The sequence below is a fragment of the Scyliorhinus torazame genome, chromosome 15 (genome assembly GCF_047496885.1).
Source record: "Scyliorhinus torazame isolate Kashiwa2021f chromosome 15, sScyTor2.1, whole genome shotgun sequence".
Taxonomy (NCBI): domain Eukaryota; kingdom Metazoa; phylum Chordata; class Chondrichthyes; order Carcharhiniformes; family Scyliorhinidae; genus Scyliorhinus; species Scyliorhinus torazame.
Genome location: NC_092721.1, coordinates 128,789,642 through 128,806,295, shown reverse-complemented (window position 1 = coordinate 128,806,295; position 16,654 = coordinate 128,789,642). Strand labels below are relative to the sequence as shown.

General features: G+C 44.8%; 1 protein-coding gene across 3 annotated transcripts in view; it reads right to left on the bottom strand.

Moving 5' to 3' along the window:
• dync2h1 (dynein cytoplasmic 2 heavy chain 1) overlaps positions 1 to 16,654 on the bottom strand; it is an 866,357-nt gene that overhangs the window by 370,479 nt on the left and 479,224 nt on the right. For all 3 annotated transcript variants that reach the window (XM_072476728.1, XM_072476730.1, XM_072476729.1), the window contains one exon: positions 3,877 to 4,011. In XM_072476728.1, the coding sequence (XP_072332829.1) occupies positions 3,877 to 4,011 (135 nt within the window). The remainder of the gene's footprint in view (positions 1 to 3,876; positions 4,012 to 16,654) is intronic.

Sequence of the window (16,654 nt, the reverse complement as noted above, 5' to 3'; positions counted from 1 at the left end):
GACATCAGCCAGTGCTCATAGGGAACATACATCCCATCGATCGGGCAGCACGGTAACACAAATAATTAGCACTGTGGCTTCACAGCGCCAGGGTACCATGTTCGATTCCCTGCTGGGTCACTGTCTGTGCGGAGTCTGCACGTCCTCCCAGTGTCTGCGTGGGTTTCCTCCGGGTGCTCCGGTTTCCTCCCACAGTCCAAGACGTGCAGGTTAGGTGGATTGGCCATGATAAATTGCCCTTAATGACCAAAAAAGGTTAGGAGGGGTTATTGGGTTACAGGGATAGGGTGGAAGTGAGGGCTTAAGTGTGTCGGTGCAGACTCGATGGGCCGTATGGCCTCCTTCTGCACTGTATGTTCTATGATCACCTCCTGGACCCAGGGCATCCCGTTGATGGCAGTGAACCTCACTGCCCGGGCATCCTGGTGGGCTCGGTCCACATTGAAGTAGGTGTGTTAATCTGCCTAGGCATATAGGGCCTCCGTGACCGCATGGATGCACCTGCGCACCAAGGTCTTTGAGATCCCGGACATATCCCCACTTGGCGCCTGGAAGGAACCCGTCGCATAAAATATCAGTGCGACCATCACCTTGACGGCCACCGGCAGCGGGTGTCCTCCCCATTCCCTTGTGGTGTCAGGTATGCCATCATCTGGCAAATATGACGCTGTGTCTCTCTGCTCAGCCAGAGTCTTCGACGTCATGCTTGGTCTGGCAGACCTCGAATGACGGGCAGTGCCAGTACATACGAGGCCTCATGCGCCGACTTCTTGGCACCTCCTTCTCCTCGGCCTGTTGGGCAGCTGGCTCTCCAACCTGGGCTACTGCCACCGGTCTCCCTGCTGCACACTCCGCTGCTGCAGCTTCCTCCTCCTACTCGAGCAGCGCCCGCTCGTACAGCCGCAGGGCATCCCCAGGGCTGCAGCGGGTGAAAGGTCGACCTGTTGGATGGTGTGTACCCCCGTGCCCAACCAGGTCCACCGGTCTAGATGGTGCCTCTGGTTGGCACTGAAATGAAAAAAATGAAAATCACTTAGTGTCACAAGTAGGCTTCAAATGAAGTTACTGTGAAAAGCCCCTAGTCACCACATTCCGGCGCCTGTTCGGGGAGGCTGTTACGGGAATTGAACCGTGCTGCTGGCCTACCTTGGTCTGCTTTCAAAGCCAGCGATTTAGCCCTGTGCTAAACAGCCCATCTGCGGGCTCTGCCACCGCATGTCTCTTCCTCCCCCCCCCCATCCCCGCACCTGTTGCCCCACCGGTGCTCTAGTCCTGGCGTCCATCCCTGATGCCAGGGATGTTGGCTTGCACTGCCCTTGCCAGGGGCTACTGTAGGTGCTGCCCTGGGTGGGCCTTCGGTGGGTGGCGGCTGGGTTGGGGGAGAGGGGGGCTTGATGCGGGGAGGGGGTGGGGCTGTTGTGCGTGGCTGGGGGGACTGATGTCACTCTGCAGAACCAGGGGCCATGGTGCGTGGTCAGTGGGTGCGCAGCAAGATGGCCACTGTAATGGCGGTCCATGCCTGGACAGCACCCCAGTACTATGGGGGCGTCACCCCGACCACTTGGCCTGTTCCCTCGGTGCCCCCCCCCCCTCCGCCCCCCCACCCACCCTGTGACCAGCCGCCAGCCCGCAGCCGCCCCTTTGCGTGTCCTACCTCCTCTCTCTCTCCCACAGCAACCACGATGCAGGTTTCATGATCTTTAAAAGCACAAGAGAACCACGCCGTCGGGAACTCGGCCCATCGGAGGCAGAGTATCGTGGAGGTCCCAGAGAATACCAGGTCGGGCCCGCGATTGACATGCAAACAGTTTCTACTCTAAGAGCATTCCGGTACTCATTGACGCCGCTGTCGAGGTGATGGAGAATTGCGATTTGGCGTCAAATCGGCGGCCGCCACATTTTCGGCATCCGAACCGATTCTCCATCAAATTGCCTTTCCTAATTTCGCCATCGGCCAACGGAGAATCCCATCCATGATGTCAGAACATGCAACCTGATAGAAGCAGGTCAAAACTTTGTTGAGTGCTTTGGCAAGGTAGGGTGCTACTTTGGTTATGATCCCAGGACATCTTTCGGAGAGGTAAGCTGCCCTTTGGGAGAGGTAAACTGCCCATATGGATTTTAAAAGTGGACATGAAGGTGTGTGCAAAGTATACAAACTCATTGGAACTGTCACCTAAACTGGCAAGAGGAACTGTCAACACTGCCTAAAGCAAATATCAAGCTGTCAAGAAATTGAAAACGGCTGCCCTTTAAATTTTGAAAAAGATTGTGTGGAGTATTTAAAAAATCATTGCTTGCTATTTTACTCTGGTGATGTAAGCCCGAGGGTAATCATTACTGGACTTGTGCTCCATGACTGATTTCACAATCTTTTATTCCCACAGTAGAGTGCATTCCATTTCAGAATGATTGACAGAGCTGAGTATTTACAGACTCTTTAAAGTAGTACTATGAATTACACTGTTTTTATAAGGGATTAAGCATTTAATATGTGGTTGAGGGAATGTAAATATAGTGAATGGATTTTTATGAGATTTTAAAAATTAAGTCCACAAAGACACTTCGAGCTTTATTTTATTTAATCTCAGCATGGGTCCTGAGGCCTGGGTGAGTGAGCATGGTAGGTCTAAGGACAAAGGGTGATGGGTGGGGGCATGGGCAGGCATGAGTTGACACTAAGTGGGTATAGGGGCTATACTGGGCCATGAGGGGGGTAGAGGGTTATAGGTTGGCATGAAGGGTATGAGGGTCCCTGGAGAACACAAGATGGCATCAGCTCACATGGATGAGGCATGTGGTGGGGGGGGGGGGGGAGTCCTGGGGGTAAGGATGTTATTTTACTCTTTTAAAAATCTTGGGCACAGTGCCAGAGCACAGAGGCAGGACTTCCACCCAGCCTCCACACATAGAATCATTGAATTGCTACAGTGCAGAAGGAGGCCATTCAGCCCATTGAAAGGGCACCCTAACCTCGACCCACTCCCCTGCCCCATCACCGTAATACCAACTAATCTTTGGACACTAAGGTGGAATTCAGCATGGCTAATCCACCTAACGTGCACATCTTTGGACTGTGGGCAGAAACCCGAGTACCCGGAAGAAAGCCATGCAGACATGGGGAGAACATGCAAATTCCACACAGTCATCCAAATTCAGAATCGAACCCAGGTCTTTGTGCTCTGAAGCAGCAGTGCTAACCACTGTGCTACAATGCCGCACTTGTTCCAGGGTTGCACAGCCCAACTCCCAGAGAAGCCCGCCATGCTGGAATGAAACTCATAACTTCTGGAGCATTTTCTTCCAGGTCATGTTTGCGGAGCTGTCAAAATCCTATCTCTGCACTCCAAACTGGGAGCAAAGTTTCAGGCCTAAGTCATTCGAACATGCAGGACAACAACCCCACAAATCCATTCAGATGTGCTTTGTGATTGATGCCTGATGCCAATGCTAGCCAGGTGACATAAGTCTCTGAATTTGGGAGGATTGTGATCAGACTTATATTGGAAATGGGCCGCAGGCAAAACACCCAAAATAATGCCTGCAGGTGACTCCAGGAAACATTTTATTTTTCAACATCATCAATTTAAAAATAAACATAATAAAATTCAGTAAGTAATTCACATAAATGATGTTAGATAGACACAAGTACGATAAACTAATAAAGGAATTTAGTTGAAACCACAGTTGATCGATAATTGTGCTTTGTAAATAATTAAAGTTGTAAAGTATATTAATAATAACATACATAAAAAGTTACTTTCAAAACTTTGAAATTAATTAAATGTACAGTACATGCAGATTGTCTTTGTTGCTTTTTACTTAATTCAATTGTATAAATTCTTTGGTTATAATTTTTTTGAAAATCCACAATACCTGATCTAAAGAGACTTGTAATTTGAATGATTCATTGAGAGATTCCTGGATGAGTGCGCTGCTGGCCTTGGTCTGATTGAGTGACTCGATGAGCCCCTTGTTTTCCAATATATTTCCTTGGGAAGTTGCCAGAGTCTGTGAAAAATTATATTTCTGTGTTTTAATTCATTTCTGTGAGTTTCGCTCATCCATTTTACTGGCATAAGTAGATTTAAATTTGAACAATTTGCAATCTAAATAGTATGCACGTACAGATTCTACTATTAATACACCAGTCTTTCCCTCTTTGCAGTACTTTCAGAAGCTGAGAAACGAGCCTGCACATTTTCTGGGGCCGAATTTTACGCCAGCGGGATTTTACGGTCTCACGAAAGGCAATGAACCTTTGAATGGCTCGCCCCATTTTACAGCCCTGCTCCTGCTCCAACAGGGCCGGAAATCCCCAGGTCTCCATTAAAGGCAGATCAAGTAAGCAATTAGCAGGTAAACATGAGCAGTCTAAATTTTTACTTATATTTATTTTATTGATATTGCCTTCATCTGAAACTTCCCACTGCTGTGGCCAAAATTGGGAATGACATTTTCTGGTGCAGATGGCAATACTCCAATATCCTATGATTTTCAACCAAATAGGCAATGAAAGTGATATTAACGTTCATGGCGGTGTAACAACACATGTTGGAGCTTGAGTGCTGATGGGATAGAATAACAGAATACAAATGTAGGTCTCAATTTCTTTATATCTTGAGCGCTTAATCTCAATCACACTGTCAACTGGATGCACCATGAGGAGGCTCCTGAACCAACCCACTTGGACAGAAAGAAAAATCAGAGCAGGAGTCACCTTAACACAGACTCAAATTAACTCATTACCTACTAATGTTTGCCGAGGCACAGAGCAATTCCAGTTACCAACCGTTAGGTCAGGGTATCACATGGGTTACAAAGAGATAAAGAGTGAGGAAAATGTAACAAAAAAGCCCATTGCAAGAGCTACAACAAACAAGATTAAAAAAAACAGGGCATTAACAAATATTTGCTGGTAGCATGTTTGGATTGTCTTCGGTAACCTCACATTTGTAGACTGTGTTTGAGTATACAATTGTGATGTTCAGCCTTTCCCTTTAAAATCATTGCTCCGGTCTCAAGCTCAATTAGAGCTCAATTTTCTCGTGATGAAGAAGGTTTGCAGATTGTCAGGTGCCTGTAGATTTCTAACTTGATGTCAGGAGCTCCTGGGACTGGGAAACTAAATTATACCTTTACAATTAAGTTGCAACAAATGAGAAACATGTGCCTACAGATACACGACTGGTTAAAGGTGGTGTGCTTCCGACGAGGTAGTCTTCCTGGTAGATTTGGAGTGAGTACGAGCAGCTTTTCTTGTATGGAAATTTTGTTGGAGTAGGGGACAGGAGGTTGCTCTGCTGCATTGAGCTTGGTGGTGGTTATCCAGAGAAGTCAGGACATGGTGGTCCATGGATGGGAGAGTGGGTCATGGAGGACTTAAGAAGGGTAATGGGGGACAAACGGAGGGAGCCGGTGACAGAGAGAAGGTAAATCTCTGAGGAAGGTAGTTCAAGCACGATAGTGGAGAGATCAAGGATGTTTGAGGGCAGGTCAGTGGTGAGGTTGGGAGGGTAACCGCGGTCAAGTAAAAGATGATAGAGGACAGTCAAGGGTGATGGTGAAGGTGGGGCAGGTTCAGGGTGCCAGAGTCAGTTCAATGGTGGTGGGCATGGCTCTAGGTTGTCAGTTGATTTTTTTTTTTAGTCCTTTATGGGATGTAGGCGTCGCTGGTTAGGCCAGCATTTATTGCCCATCCTTGTTGCCCTTCAGAGGTTGTGGGGAATTGCTGTAGTCCTTGAGGTGTAGGTATACCCACAGTGCTGTTAGGGAGGGTGTGCCAGGATTTTGCCCCAACGACAGTGAAGGACCAATGATGCATTTCCAAGTCAGGGTGGTGAGTGATTTGGAGGGGAACCTCCAAGTGGTGGGGTTCCCAGCTATCGGCTGCTCTTGTCCTTCTGGATGGTAGTGGTCGTGGGTTTGGAAGGTGCTATCTAAGGAACCTTAGTGAATTACTGCAGTGCATCTTGTAGATGGTACACACGACTGCCACTGTTCATCGGTGGTGGAGGGTTTGAACGTTTGTGAAAGGGGGAGCAATCAAGCGGGCTGCTTTGTCCTGGATGGTGTCGAGCTTCTTGAGTATTTTCAGAGCTGCACTCATCCAGGCAGTATTCCAATGCACTCCTGACTTATGCCTTGCAGATGGTGAACAATCTTTGGGGGGTCAGGGGGTGAGGATTCCGAGCCTTTGACCTGCCCTGGTAGCCACAGTATTAATATGGCTCGTCCAGTTCAGCTTCTGATCAATGATAAACCCCAGGATGTTGACTGTGGGTGATTCAGTGATGGTAATGCCATTGAATGTCAAGGGCCGATGGTTAGATCCTCTTTTGTAGGAGATGGTCATTGCCTGGCACCTCTGTATGCCCAAGCCTGGTTATTATCCAGGTCTTGCTGCATTTGGACATGGTCTGCTTCATTATCTGAGGAGTCCTGATTGGTACTGAACATTGTGCGTTCATCCGCAAACTCCCCACTTCTGACCGTATGATGGAAGAGAGGTCATTGATGTAGCAGTTGAAGATGGTTTGGCCGAGGACACTACCCTGAGGAACTCCTGCAGTTATGTCCTGGAGCTGAGATGATTGACCTCCAACCACCACAACCATTTTTCTTTGTGCCAGGTATGACTCCAACCAGCAGAGTTTCCCCCTTGATTCGCATTGACACAAGTTTAGCTAGGGCTTCCTTGATGCCATACTCAGTCAAATGTTGGCCTGATGTCAAGGGCAGTCACTCTCAACTCACCTCTGGCATTCATCTCTTTTGTCCATGTTTGAACAAAGGCTGCAATGAGGTCAGGAGATAAGTGACCCGGGTAGAAGCTCAACTGAGCGTCTGTGAGCAGTTTATTGCTGAGTACATACCGCTTGATAGGACTGTTAATGTCTTCTTATAGCACTTTGTTGATGATGGAGAGTAGATTGATTGGGCGGCAATTGGCTATGTTGCATTTGTCCTGTTACTTGCGTACAGGACAAACCTGGGCCATTTTCCACATTGCCGGGCAGATGCCAGTGTTGTAGCTGTACGAGAACAGCATGGCTATGGGTGAGGCAAGTTCTAGAGCACAAGTCTTCAGTACTATTGCTAGAATATTGTCAGGGCCCATAGTCTTGGCAGTATCCAGTGCCTTCAGCCATTTCTTAATATCACGTGGAGTGAATCGTATTGACTGAAGATTGACATCTGTGTTCCTGGGGACCTCCGGGGGAGACTGAGATGGATTATCCACCCGGCACTTCTGGCTGAATATCACTGCAATTGCCTCAGCCTCGTCTTTGCACATATGTGGGCTCCTCTAAGGGTGATTGTGAATAGCTTGACGGTAACAGAGGGCAGGGCTAGGGTGATGGATGGAGAGTCAAAACTAATAAAGGATAGTCAAGGATGACTGACGGAAGATGCAACATGATGGTTTGCAGCGAGAGTGAGAGTGCCTAAGTTCATAGCTGCATAGAAGAAGTGACCAGGGACCAGGTCGAGGAGGGAGGTGGAAACAGACAATTCTCTGCCAATAGCTTTAAAAGTCACTGCTGCCTTGAATTCTATGCCATGAGGCCATTCCAGGACTCCACAGGGTAAATGTGTGACATCTCCCAGTCAGCCACACACAGATGCACAAGGGAGCTTAATAATGCCATGTTCATAAGGTTGATAGTTTTGCACGATTCACCCAGACCCTGAGAGCTAGGCGGTCAGATCTACTGTATATGGCTCCATAGCTGCATTGCCACAGCACTCCAATGGGAGACAGTGGCATAGTGGTATTGTCTCTGGAATAATAATCCAGAGACCCAGGGTAATGTTCTGGGGATCCTGGTTTGAATCCCACCATGGCAGATGGTGAAATTTGAATTCAATAAAAATCTGGAATTAAAAGTCTGATAATCTAATGATGACCATGAAACTGTTGTGGATTGTTGTAAGAACCCATCTGGTTTACTACTGCCCTTTAGGAAAGGAAATCTGCCATCCTTACCTGGTCTAGCATACATGTGACTCCAGACCCACAGCAATATGGTGATTCTTAAATGCAATTGACTCTTAAATGGTCAATAAATGCTGACCCAATGACGCCCGCATCCCATGAACCAATAAAGAAAAAAACAAGGGCTAACTGAGTGGTGCTGAGAGCTCCCTGAGAACAGCCAGTAACATCATAAACCATTTCATTCCAACAATGAGCAGCTCACAACTGACAGGGTTTGCTGCTCGGTGACAGTGGGCATCCACAGAAGACCTGGCTCATGACATGTATACAGAACCCACGAAGCCCAGCAGTACATTGTACAGAGGTACAATGTCTCCCAAACTTCAATAAGAGCAACAATAGAATAGATCTTTGGATTACTGAAGATGAATTTCCCCTGTCTAGACCAATCAAACCAGCACTACAGTACAGATCACAGAGCCCACCATAACTTAGCGCAACAAAGAGTTGAGGAATTGTCAGCCAAGGGGGGATAGAGGAGCCAGATGCATCCTAGGAGGTGGATGAAGGGAAGAATCATCAGACCCAGCGTACTCCAATGAAGAAGTCAGGGCAATAGGCAGATGTGCCAGACAGGCCTTTGAGACTCTCAAATGAATCCTGATATCAGCATCAGTGAGGTCCCTGCAGGAACTCTTGATTTCCATCTCAGAAAATGTCTCATGTGGAAGTGTCACCACATCAGGCACACTCCATCCAGACCAAATTACTGGTCCACAAACTCTGGGATCTAGAAGGGAAAAGGCTCAGGCCCTGGATCCCATCAAAGACACACAGACAAACTTGGCAAGGCTTCACTAAGAACTCTATGTATTCACCTGCAAAATATAGAATGCCTCAGCTACAGACCCTGCTGAAACAAATGTTTCTGAGGGATGATAGGGGGTGAGCAACATATGCTGGCTTGCTAATGGGATTCCAATCCCTTGTTCTAACAAATGTTGACAAACCAGACTCAAGAGGCTCTGATGTGCCACTGCCTTTGAAATTCAACAATCAATGGTTTGTCCATAAGCCCCACCAAAGCCATCATTGGGTTTCAATGAAGTGTAAACCCCTTAAAAGGTTGGGAAATAAATATTCCAGAGTGCACAATATTTCAAAAAGACAGACAAAACGGCAAAGGTCCATAGCCCTTATAGAAAAGGATAACAAAACGACATTAAGTGAGAAAGGATATGGCCTCCGAAGATTATAAAATAGAATCAATATGGGTATAAATTAGGAATAGCAGGAATCAGAAAACACTGATGGGAATAGTTTAAAGGACCCTAACAATATTTAGCATTAAACAAGAAATTATTGGAGCCATTACAAAGAAAATGTAACAATTGCAGGGGCTTTAATCTTCATATAGACTGGGACAATCAATTGGCAAGAATGGTCTCGAAGATGAGTTTGTAGAATGTGTTTGTGACAGTTTCTTGGAACCGATGACAGATAAAGCTATCTTATATCTAGCATTGTGTAACGAAGCAGGGTAATGTCATATTAAAGAAATAGTGATCATAATACTATTCAAGTCCATGCAAAGTTAGAAGTCTTACAACATCAGGTTAAAGTCCAACAGGTTTGTTTCAAATCACTAGCTTTCAAAGCATTGCTCCTTTCTCAGGTGAATGAAGAGGTAGGTTCCAGAAACATATATAGATCGGGGGCTACCGATCGGCGGGCGCGCTCATTCCAGTGGGGGGGAGCCTATGTTCCTCCGCGCCGGGCCCCTGTAGGGCTCCGCCATATTGCCCGGGGGCCGGCGCGGAGACGGCAACTACGCACATGCGCCGACAGGGAAACGATTGTGGTGCGAATGCGCGGACCCGCACCTGGCTGTGTAGGGCCAGCATTCGGCACCGGAGCAGTGCATAGCACTCCGGCGCCATTCTATCCCCCAAAGAGGAGAATTACTGGACCTGGATGCCTGTTGACGCCAGTGTCGCTCGCGCCGGTTTTGACGCCAGTGTCAAAACATGGCTGCGATATCGGTGAATCCCGACCTATGTCTCTGAAGCAAGTTATTTTTCTCCTCCCAGGACAAACATTGTTTTGAGCTTCAGTCATGAGGGCCTTGATCCACCCAGAAGACAGGTTTGAGTTGGCTCCCCATTTCACATTCAGCATCATTTTCACACCAGGTTAGTAAGTTATAATTACATTTTCAGACTTGAAAACATAAATATATGATGACAGTATGTGCAATACTAAGTGAGTATTGCATTGTCAGGGGTGTCATCCTTTGGGTAAAGCTCAGTCTGTCTAGTCCATTGGTTTCCACTGACATTAAAGGTCCCATAGCACTATTTCAAGAAAAGCAATGTGTTTTCCAAATATCAACATCACACCACCACCCCCAAGCCCTCAACTGAAAATGTTGGAAAAACCTCAGCACAACAGGCAACATCTGTAGAGAGAGAAACAGAGTTAATGTTTTGAGTACAATAGACTCTTCATCGAAGAAATAATTTCTTCCAACATTTTCTATTTTTATTTCATTTTCCAGCATCCCCAGTATTTTGTATTTATTTTAGCAATAAAACAGATGAGCTGTCATTCATTTCTGATCTTCGCGAAATCTTGCTGTGCATACCAATAGTCTCTGTATCGTAAACGAATTTGTTGTGTTTTGGAGTAGCTCTGATGTGTTAAGGTGAAATATAAATACAGATACTCATTTCAGAGAAAGAAATTCATTAAAATAGAGGCCAGGTACTATATATTCAATGTTCTCCAATTTTGTAGCAATAAGTGGATAAGCCATTGACATATTTAAATCTTGTCTGTATACAAGGGCTCATTCTGGTATTTTAAAAGCAAATGGAAAAGAAAATTGCACTGGCATTCTATATCCTACACTGTCAGAAGTGCTGTTTTTTGAAGGTTAAACCACCTGTTCTCTCAGCAGAAAGCACCTGTTCTCTCAGGTGAAAGTAAAAGGGGCTGGTTTAGCACACTGGGCTAAATCGCTGGCTTTTAAAGCAGACCAAGGCTGGCGAGCAGCATGGTTCAATTCCCGTACCAGCCTCCCCGAACAGGTGTCGGAATGTGGCGACTAGGGGCTTTTCACAGTAACCTAATTGAAGCCCACTTGTGACAATAAGCGATTTTCATTTCAAGATCCCTTGGCACTACCTAGAAGATATTATCGTTGGAGTCCTGACCAATATTTATCTCTTAACCAACATCGCAAAAACAGGTAGCTGGTCATTGTCACTTTGCCGTTTGTAGGAACATCCTCTGCACATTTGACTACCACATTTCCTACATTTCAGCAGTTGCCACTCAACAAAAGGTGCACCATTGGCTGTAAAATGTTTTTGTACATCCAATGGTCATGAAAAGTGTTACATATATGCAAGACTTTCTTTTCCTCTCTGTAGAAATCCAGTAACCAGAGATGTTTTAAAGGACTGCAAAAAGCTAGAACAAACACCAATGAAGAGAAAAAAGGACTTTTAATTTGTAGGCACATCATGATTTTTCTGTCTCATGTAGTTATTGAAGATGACCCATGGTCACAGGCTCCAACGTATCTCCAACTAAATTTGCATATCAAAAACAGGATGTTCACAGAGATTCTGGGCATGTAGCCAGTTTATTTGTCTGCTGTTTATCACAAATTTAAAGATGAGGAAAAAAAAATCTCACATCACTGAATTCATCACTTTACTTTTGCATAGATTTTTTAAGTTTAATTCCCCATTTTCAGCCAGTTAGATCAATGCCACATTCACAGGCATGCTAAATTACAATTAACACAATCTGCTGTGGAAGATTTATCTCTTAAAATAGGGTTTAAAAATTGTCTTGCTAATCTGATACTTATTGGGAGCACTCTGAAGATTAATTGGACTTTCTTGGTTTACCTTATCACATACTTTCATCACATGTGAATGACGATTTCAAATTGACTTTAACAATAGTCATGGCTGCAATTCCATGCTCACAACTTAACACACTAATTACTTCCAAAACTTTAATATAATGCTGATCACGCAAACATGGTCAACCATATGTGAAGTCACTAATAACCAAATTTAGAAGCATTAAATTTACATCAAGGACATTTTCAATTACAACAAACTGCACACCAGATTTAGACCAATAATATGTTTCCCCTGCACGGAAATTGCTTTTTAAAATTTCAGTTTTAAAGTGTACTGAAAAGATTTGGATTAAAGGAATTTATCAAAGTACTCTCATGCTCTGATGCAGGCTAGATTCGTTAATAAACCATCAATAAATACGCAATATACAAGATGTTTAAATGTTTTTTAAAAAGGTGAGAAAAGAATAACATGATCAATGCATGCCCTACATAGTGGACAACTGTTCGCAATGCTCAGGGGGTCAACAAAGAGAGAAAAAAAACTAAATAATTCGAGGAAATGTGTGGAAAATTGACATTCTACCGGGCAATCATTCAAGCTCTAAGAGACCATAAATTACTTATGGCAGATCATTAACCATATTTAACTGAAACATATATGTCCCAATATCAGTGTGTCCTTCCCTGAACTTGTTCTTTCTTTTAACAAACCTATATTTACCATATTCAGCTTCCTCAGCATTGAAATACATCCTGGCACCAACTTTGCCTGGTTATTTTATGGACATGTTCTCTAATTCTAAAATCACTATCTATTTTCCATATCTTATCCAACTATATTGTAAGGATATTTATCAGGGTAAATCTTTTCCCAAAAAAATAAGAAACCAATGGTATGTCCTAACAATATATCACACTATAGCTGAAGATAGAAACGCGCTGTTCTAGATTTATGTCTTGCCATCAATGGGACAGACTCATGAATGCCAAATTTCAAAAGGAGCAAATAGTTATACTGCATGAGACTACGTATTGATTGTACTCAAACAGCCTGTGCTTGCAAAACTCAGAACATATTATCTAACGTTAGATGTGATTCCATGATTGGATAGCACTGGTTGAACAATCCAGAGTGTGCTAAGAATTACACTAACAACACATTTAAGTTTATCAGATTATCATAATGTTACTACTGACATGCTTACTGGTACATATATTCAATCGCAGGGACCTGCCCTTGTACACAAAGGGAACATATCCAGGCATTGCATCTTTTTTGAAATTGATTTTTTTTACTTCTGATGAGTCACACACCAAAAATGTCAACAACATATCATTTATTTCAGCGATAGTCAAGTTCTGTACTACCATGTAACTATTTTACACTATAATGAATGATGATTTTAAAATATGATTTTCAGATTTTTGTTTTATCAGTTTTGTTTTAATGGCAATCATATTATGATCACATCAAACAGGAAATTAGCGTTTCTCTATTTACCAACCATGTTACAGGTTATAGGCTGGAAATTCCCTTCCTATAAAAGCAATTTTAAAAAATTCACTCATGGGTGTGGGCATCATTGGTGATGGAAACATTCATTAACATCCCTAATTACCTTTGAGAATGTGGTGGTGAGCTAATTTCTTGAACCTCTGCAATCCATGTGGTGTAGATACACCCACAGTGCTGTTGAGGAGGAAGTTTCAGGAATTTGACCCAATGCCAGTGAAAGAACAGCAATATACTTCAAAGGTGGGTGGTTTGGAGGGGAATTTCATGATAGTGGTGTTCTGATGCTGCCCTTGTCCATCTAGATCATCTAGTCATGGATTTGGAACATGCTGTCTAAATAGCCTTGGTGAGTTCCTGCAATGCATTTGTAGATGTATCAAAAGAATTGGAAGGGAGGAAGTTGGTTGAAGTATCTATCTATCTATGACTCTTAAGTATTAACCCTAGGAACCGGAATCTGCAATGGTGGGAAAAATGGGTGCCATGGATGCATTTGATGAAGACTGTGAGATTTGGAACTCATATGAGGAACGATTCCAATTATATCTCATTGTGAATCAACCGCATGATGACCTACAGGTCACATTTTTCATACCTGCAGGTGAAGCATCATGTGATTTGTAGTGATGTCAGCAATGAGTGTTGACCCGGGCTTCAGTTCTCCATCCATTATTATTATTATTATTAGATTGTATGAGCAACATCCCTAATAAAACCTCTCATCGTGTTGGTAAGAATCCAGAGTGTGGGCACCTCAATGACTTTTCTCTTTGTGGTAAACTCAAAAGGTATAACAATGCTCTCTTAGCAAAATTGGATATATAGGGTGCTAAGAAATAACACTCAACATTGCTGCAAATCTTCTCGGTCTTGGGGTATAAACATAGGCTGCATTTCTTCTACTTTTCCTGGATCAGGATGTATCCATGTTAGAAAAGACTGAATCAAAGCAATTTTTGTGACTTATATTTACTTTGCACTTTATGCTGTTCAACACAAGACCTTTGCTTTGCGGCATTTTTATTATCACATGAAGATTTTGATCATGCTCTTCCTCAGTGATCCCATGATTGTAATTTCATGGGATATACATGAGTGACCTGGAACATTTTCGGTGATACTATCCAAATGTTGCTGGAATAAATCTTAACTAACAGATAAGCCCAATGGTGATCTCTGCAAACAATACATTCCGAATGGTATTCTAAACGTGGTTAGACCTTGTGATCCTTCTGATAAATGTACAGATCAATAACCACGGTTTGCATTTATTTTGGGGGAAAACCGATTCAGCAAACCATGGATTTAATTCTTCTAATGTCAGAAATTTATGTGGAGATCTCTTAAGCGCATAATTCAAATATCTTTGGTCCAAACACATCAAAATTGTACCATCTTACTTCGGTACACAAGCAATTGAGCTACACAGTCGGTGTGATGTTGCACTTTTCATTTCATATCATCTCATTCAGTGTTCAGTTTTTCATGGCTGTGTACTGTTCATCCTTGCAGGATGAATCGAAGGAATTACATCTTCACCGTCTTTGAAACTCCCCATGGCATTGGACCTGACTGGGTAATTCAGCTGCAAGTCAGGGACTGACTCAATTGGGTCATTGTTAACATTCTCTTCCACCAATGGTGCATTTTTTGGTCCAAATTTTGAGCTCACTGCATGCCACAATCCAGATACTACTGCACCATTTGTTTCTAACAAGTAGAAAACTTGCAATGACCATGCTGACTTGCCATAGCTGCATTTTAATGTCAGTGTACCAATACAAAGGACTGGTGACCCATTGTAAGCTGTCAACCCCACTGTCATAGCATTGACTCACATCAGTTAAAATACATGCTTATTAACATGCTTGGTGACAGAAAACTGGTGCTAGCTCCAGTGTCTAGCTTGGTTTTGAACATGTGTTTGCTATTATTGTTCAGACGTATTGGGTGCAATCTAACCAAAAATAAAACGGAATCCATTCTGGGTGAGATTAGCGGGGTTGCTATCTAATGGTATTCTATCTTGTTTTTATGCTCCCGCAGGGAACGCATCATCAAGGTCACACATGGCGTCAATTCCTGCATTGAGGAGCTCTGCTCGTCGGAGCTCCTCAGTGCATGAAAAGAAGATTGGGGCGCCATTTTCGCTTAAACCCCCGACACATCCCAGAACCCCGCCAACTCACTGTTGGTGGGGTCCTCGAGCCTCCCGCATCCCACATACTGGCAGGGCACCCCGGGCCCAATCCCCGACACGGACACAATTCCAGCCTGGCACCCAGGTGGCACTGCCAAGGTGCCAGACTGGCAGTGCCAAAGTGGCAGCAGTGCCAGGGTGCAAAACTGCCCAGAGGCCAACCACCCAGGGGCCTCCGTTTGCTTCGGAGACTCCCCCGGTCTGCCTGCTCACTGTTTGTGAGGACCAATACTGAATGGTGCCCAGCTGGGGCCTCCTCGGTGGTGGCCAATCAATCCTGCGCCGGCATGACTGTGGGCTTTTAAACCCACTTAGCCGTGCAAGATTGGGTCCCGCCCACAATGAGTTAGATCTCGTGAGGCCGTTGGAAGTCCCGGAGGAAGCATATCCCAGGATCTACCGGCCACGTCCCACTCTGATTCCAGTGGGACTCGGTTGGTAGACTGTCCTCATAACATTGCTTGCAGAAAAAGTCTCCAGCTGAGTGATTGCATCCACACATTGGCCCATATTTTCCCCGACATTTGCAGGCTGTTCTGCAACCAGAGAGAGGGTGGATGACATTGTGTAAAAATCAGCAATGTGCGTGTGGTAGTATGTATTAGGGGTCATGTGGGACTGGAAGCCCTAATGTCATTGGCTGACAGATCCCGGGTCCTGGTTGGCCGTTGACCTCTAGCTCCGCCCTGAAGGCGGAGTATAAGAAGCCGGAGTCCTCCCCCGCAGGCCATTCTACTATCGAGCTGCGGGGGAACAGACACGCTTAATAAAGCCTCATCGACTTCACTCTATTCGTCTCACGGAGTCTTTGTGCGCTACAATTTATTAAGCGTGCCTAAAAAGGACTATGGAGCTCAGGATCATCCCGGAATGCCTGAGGATCAGCCCCCACGCAGTGAACGCGGCAGCAGCTTCAAGCACTGGCAGACCTGTTTCGAGGCCTACCTCAGAACAGCCACCGGCCAGATCACAGAAGACCAAAAACTACAGGTCCTGCACTCGAGGGTGAGCACGGAGATTTTCACCCTCATCGAAAACGCGGAGGATTTCCAGACGGCGTTCGCAGCACTGAAAAGTCTTTATGTCCGCCCAGTTAACCAAATCTACGCTCGC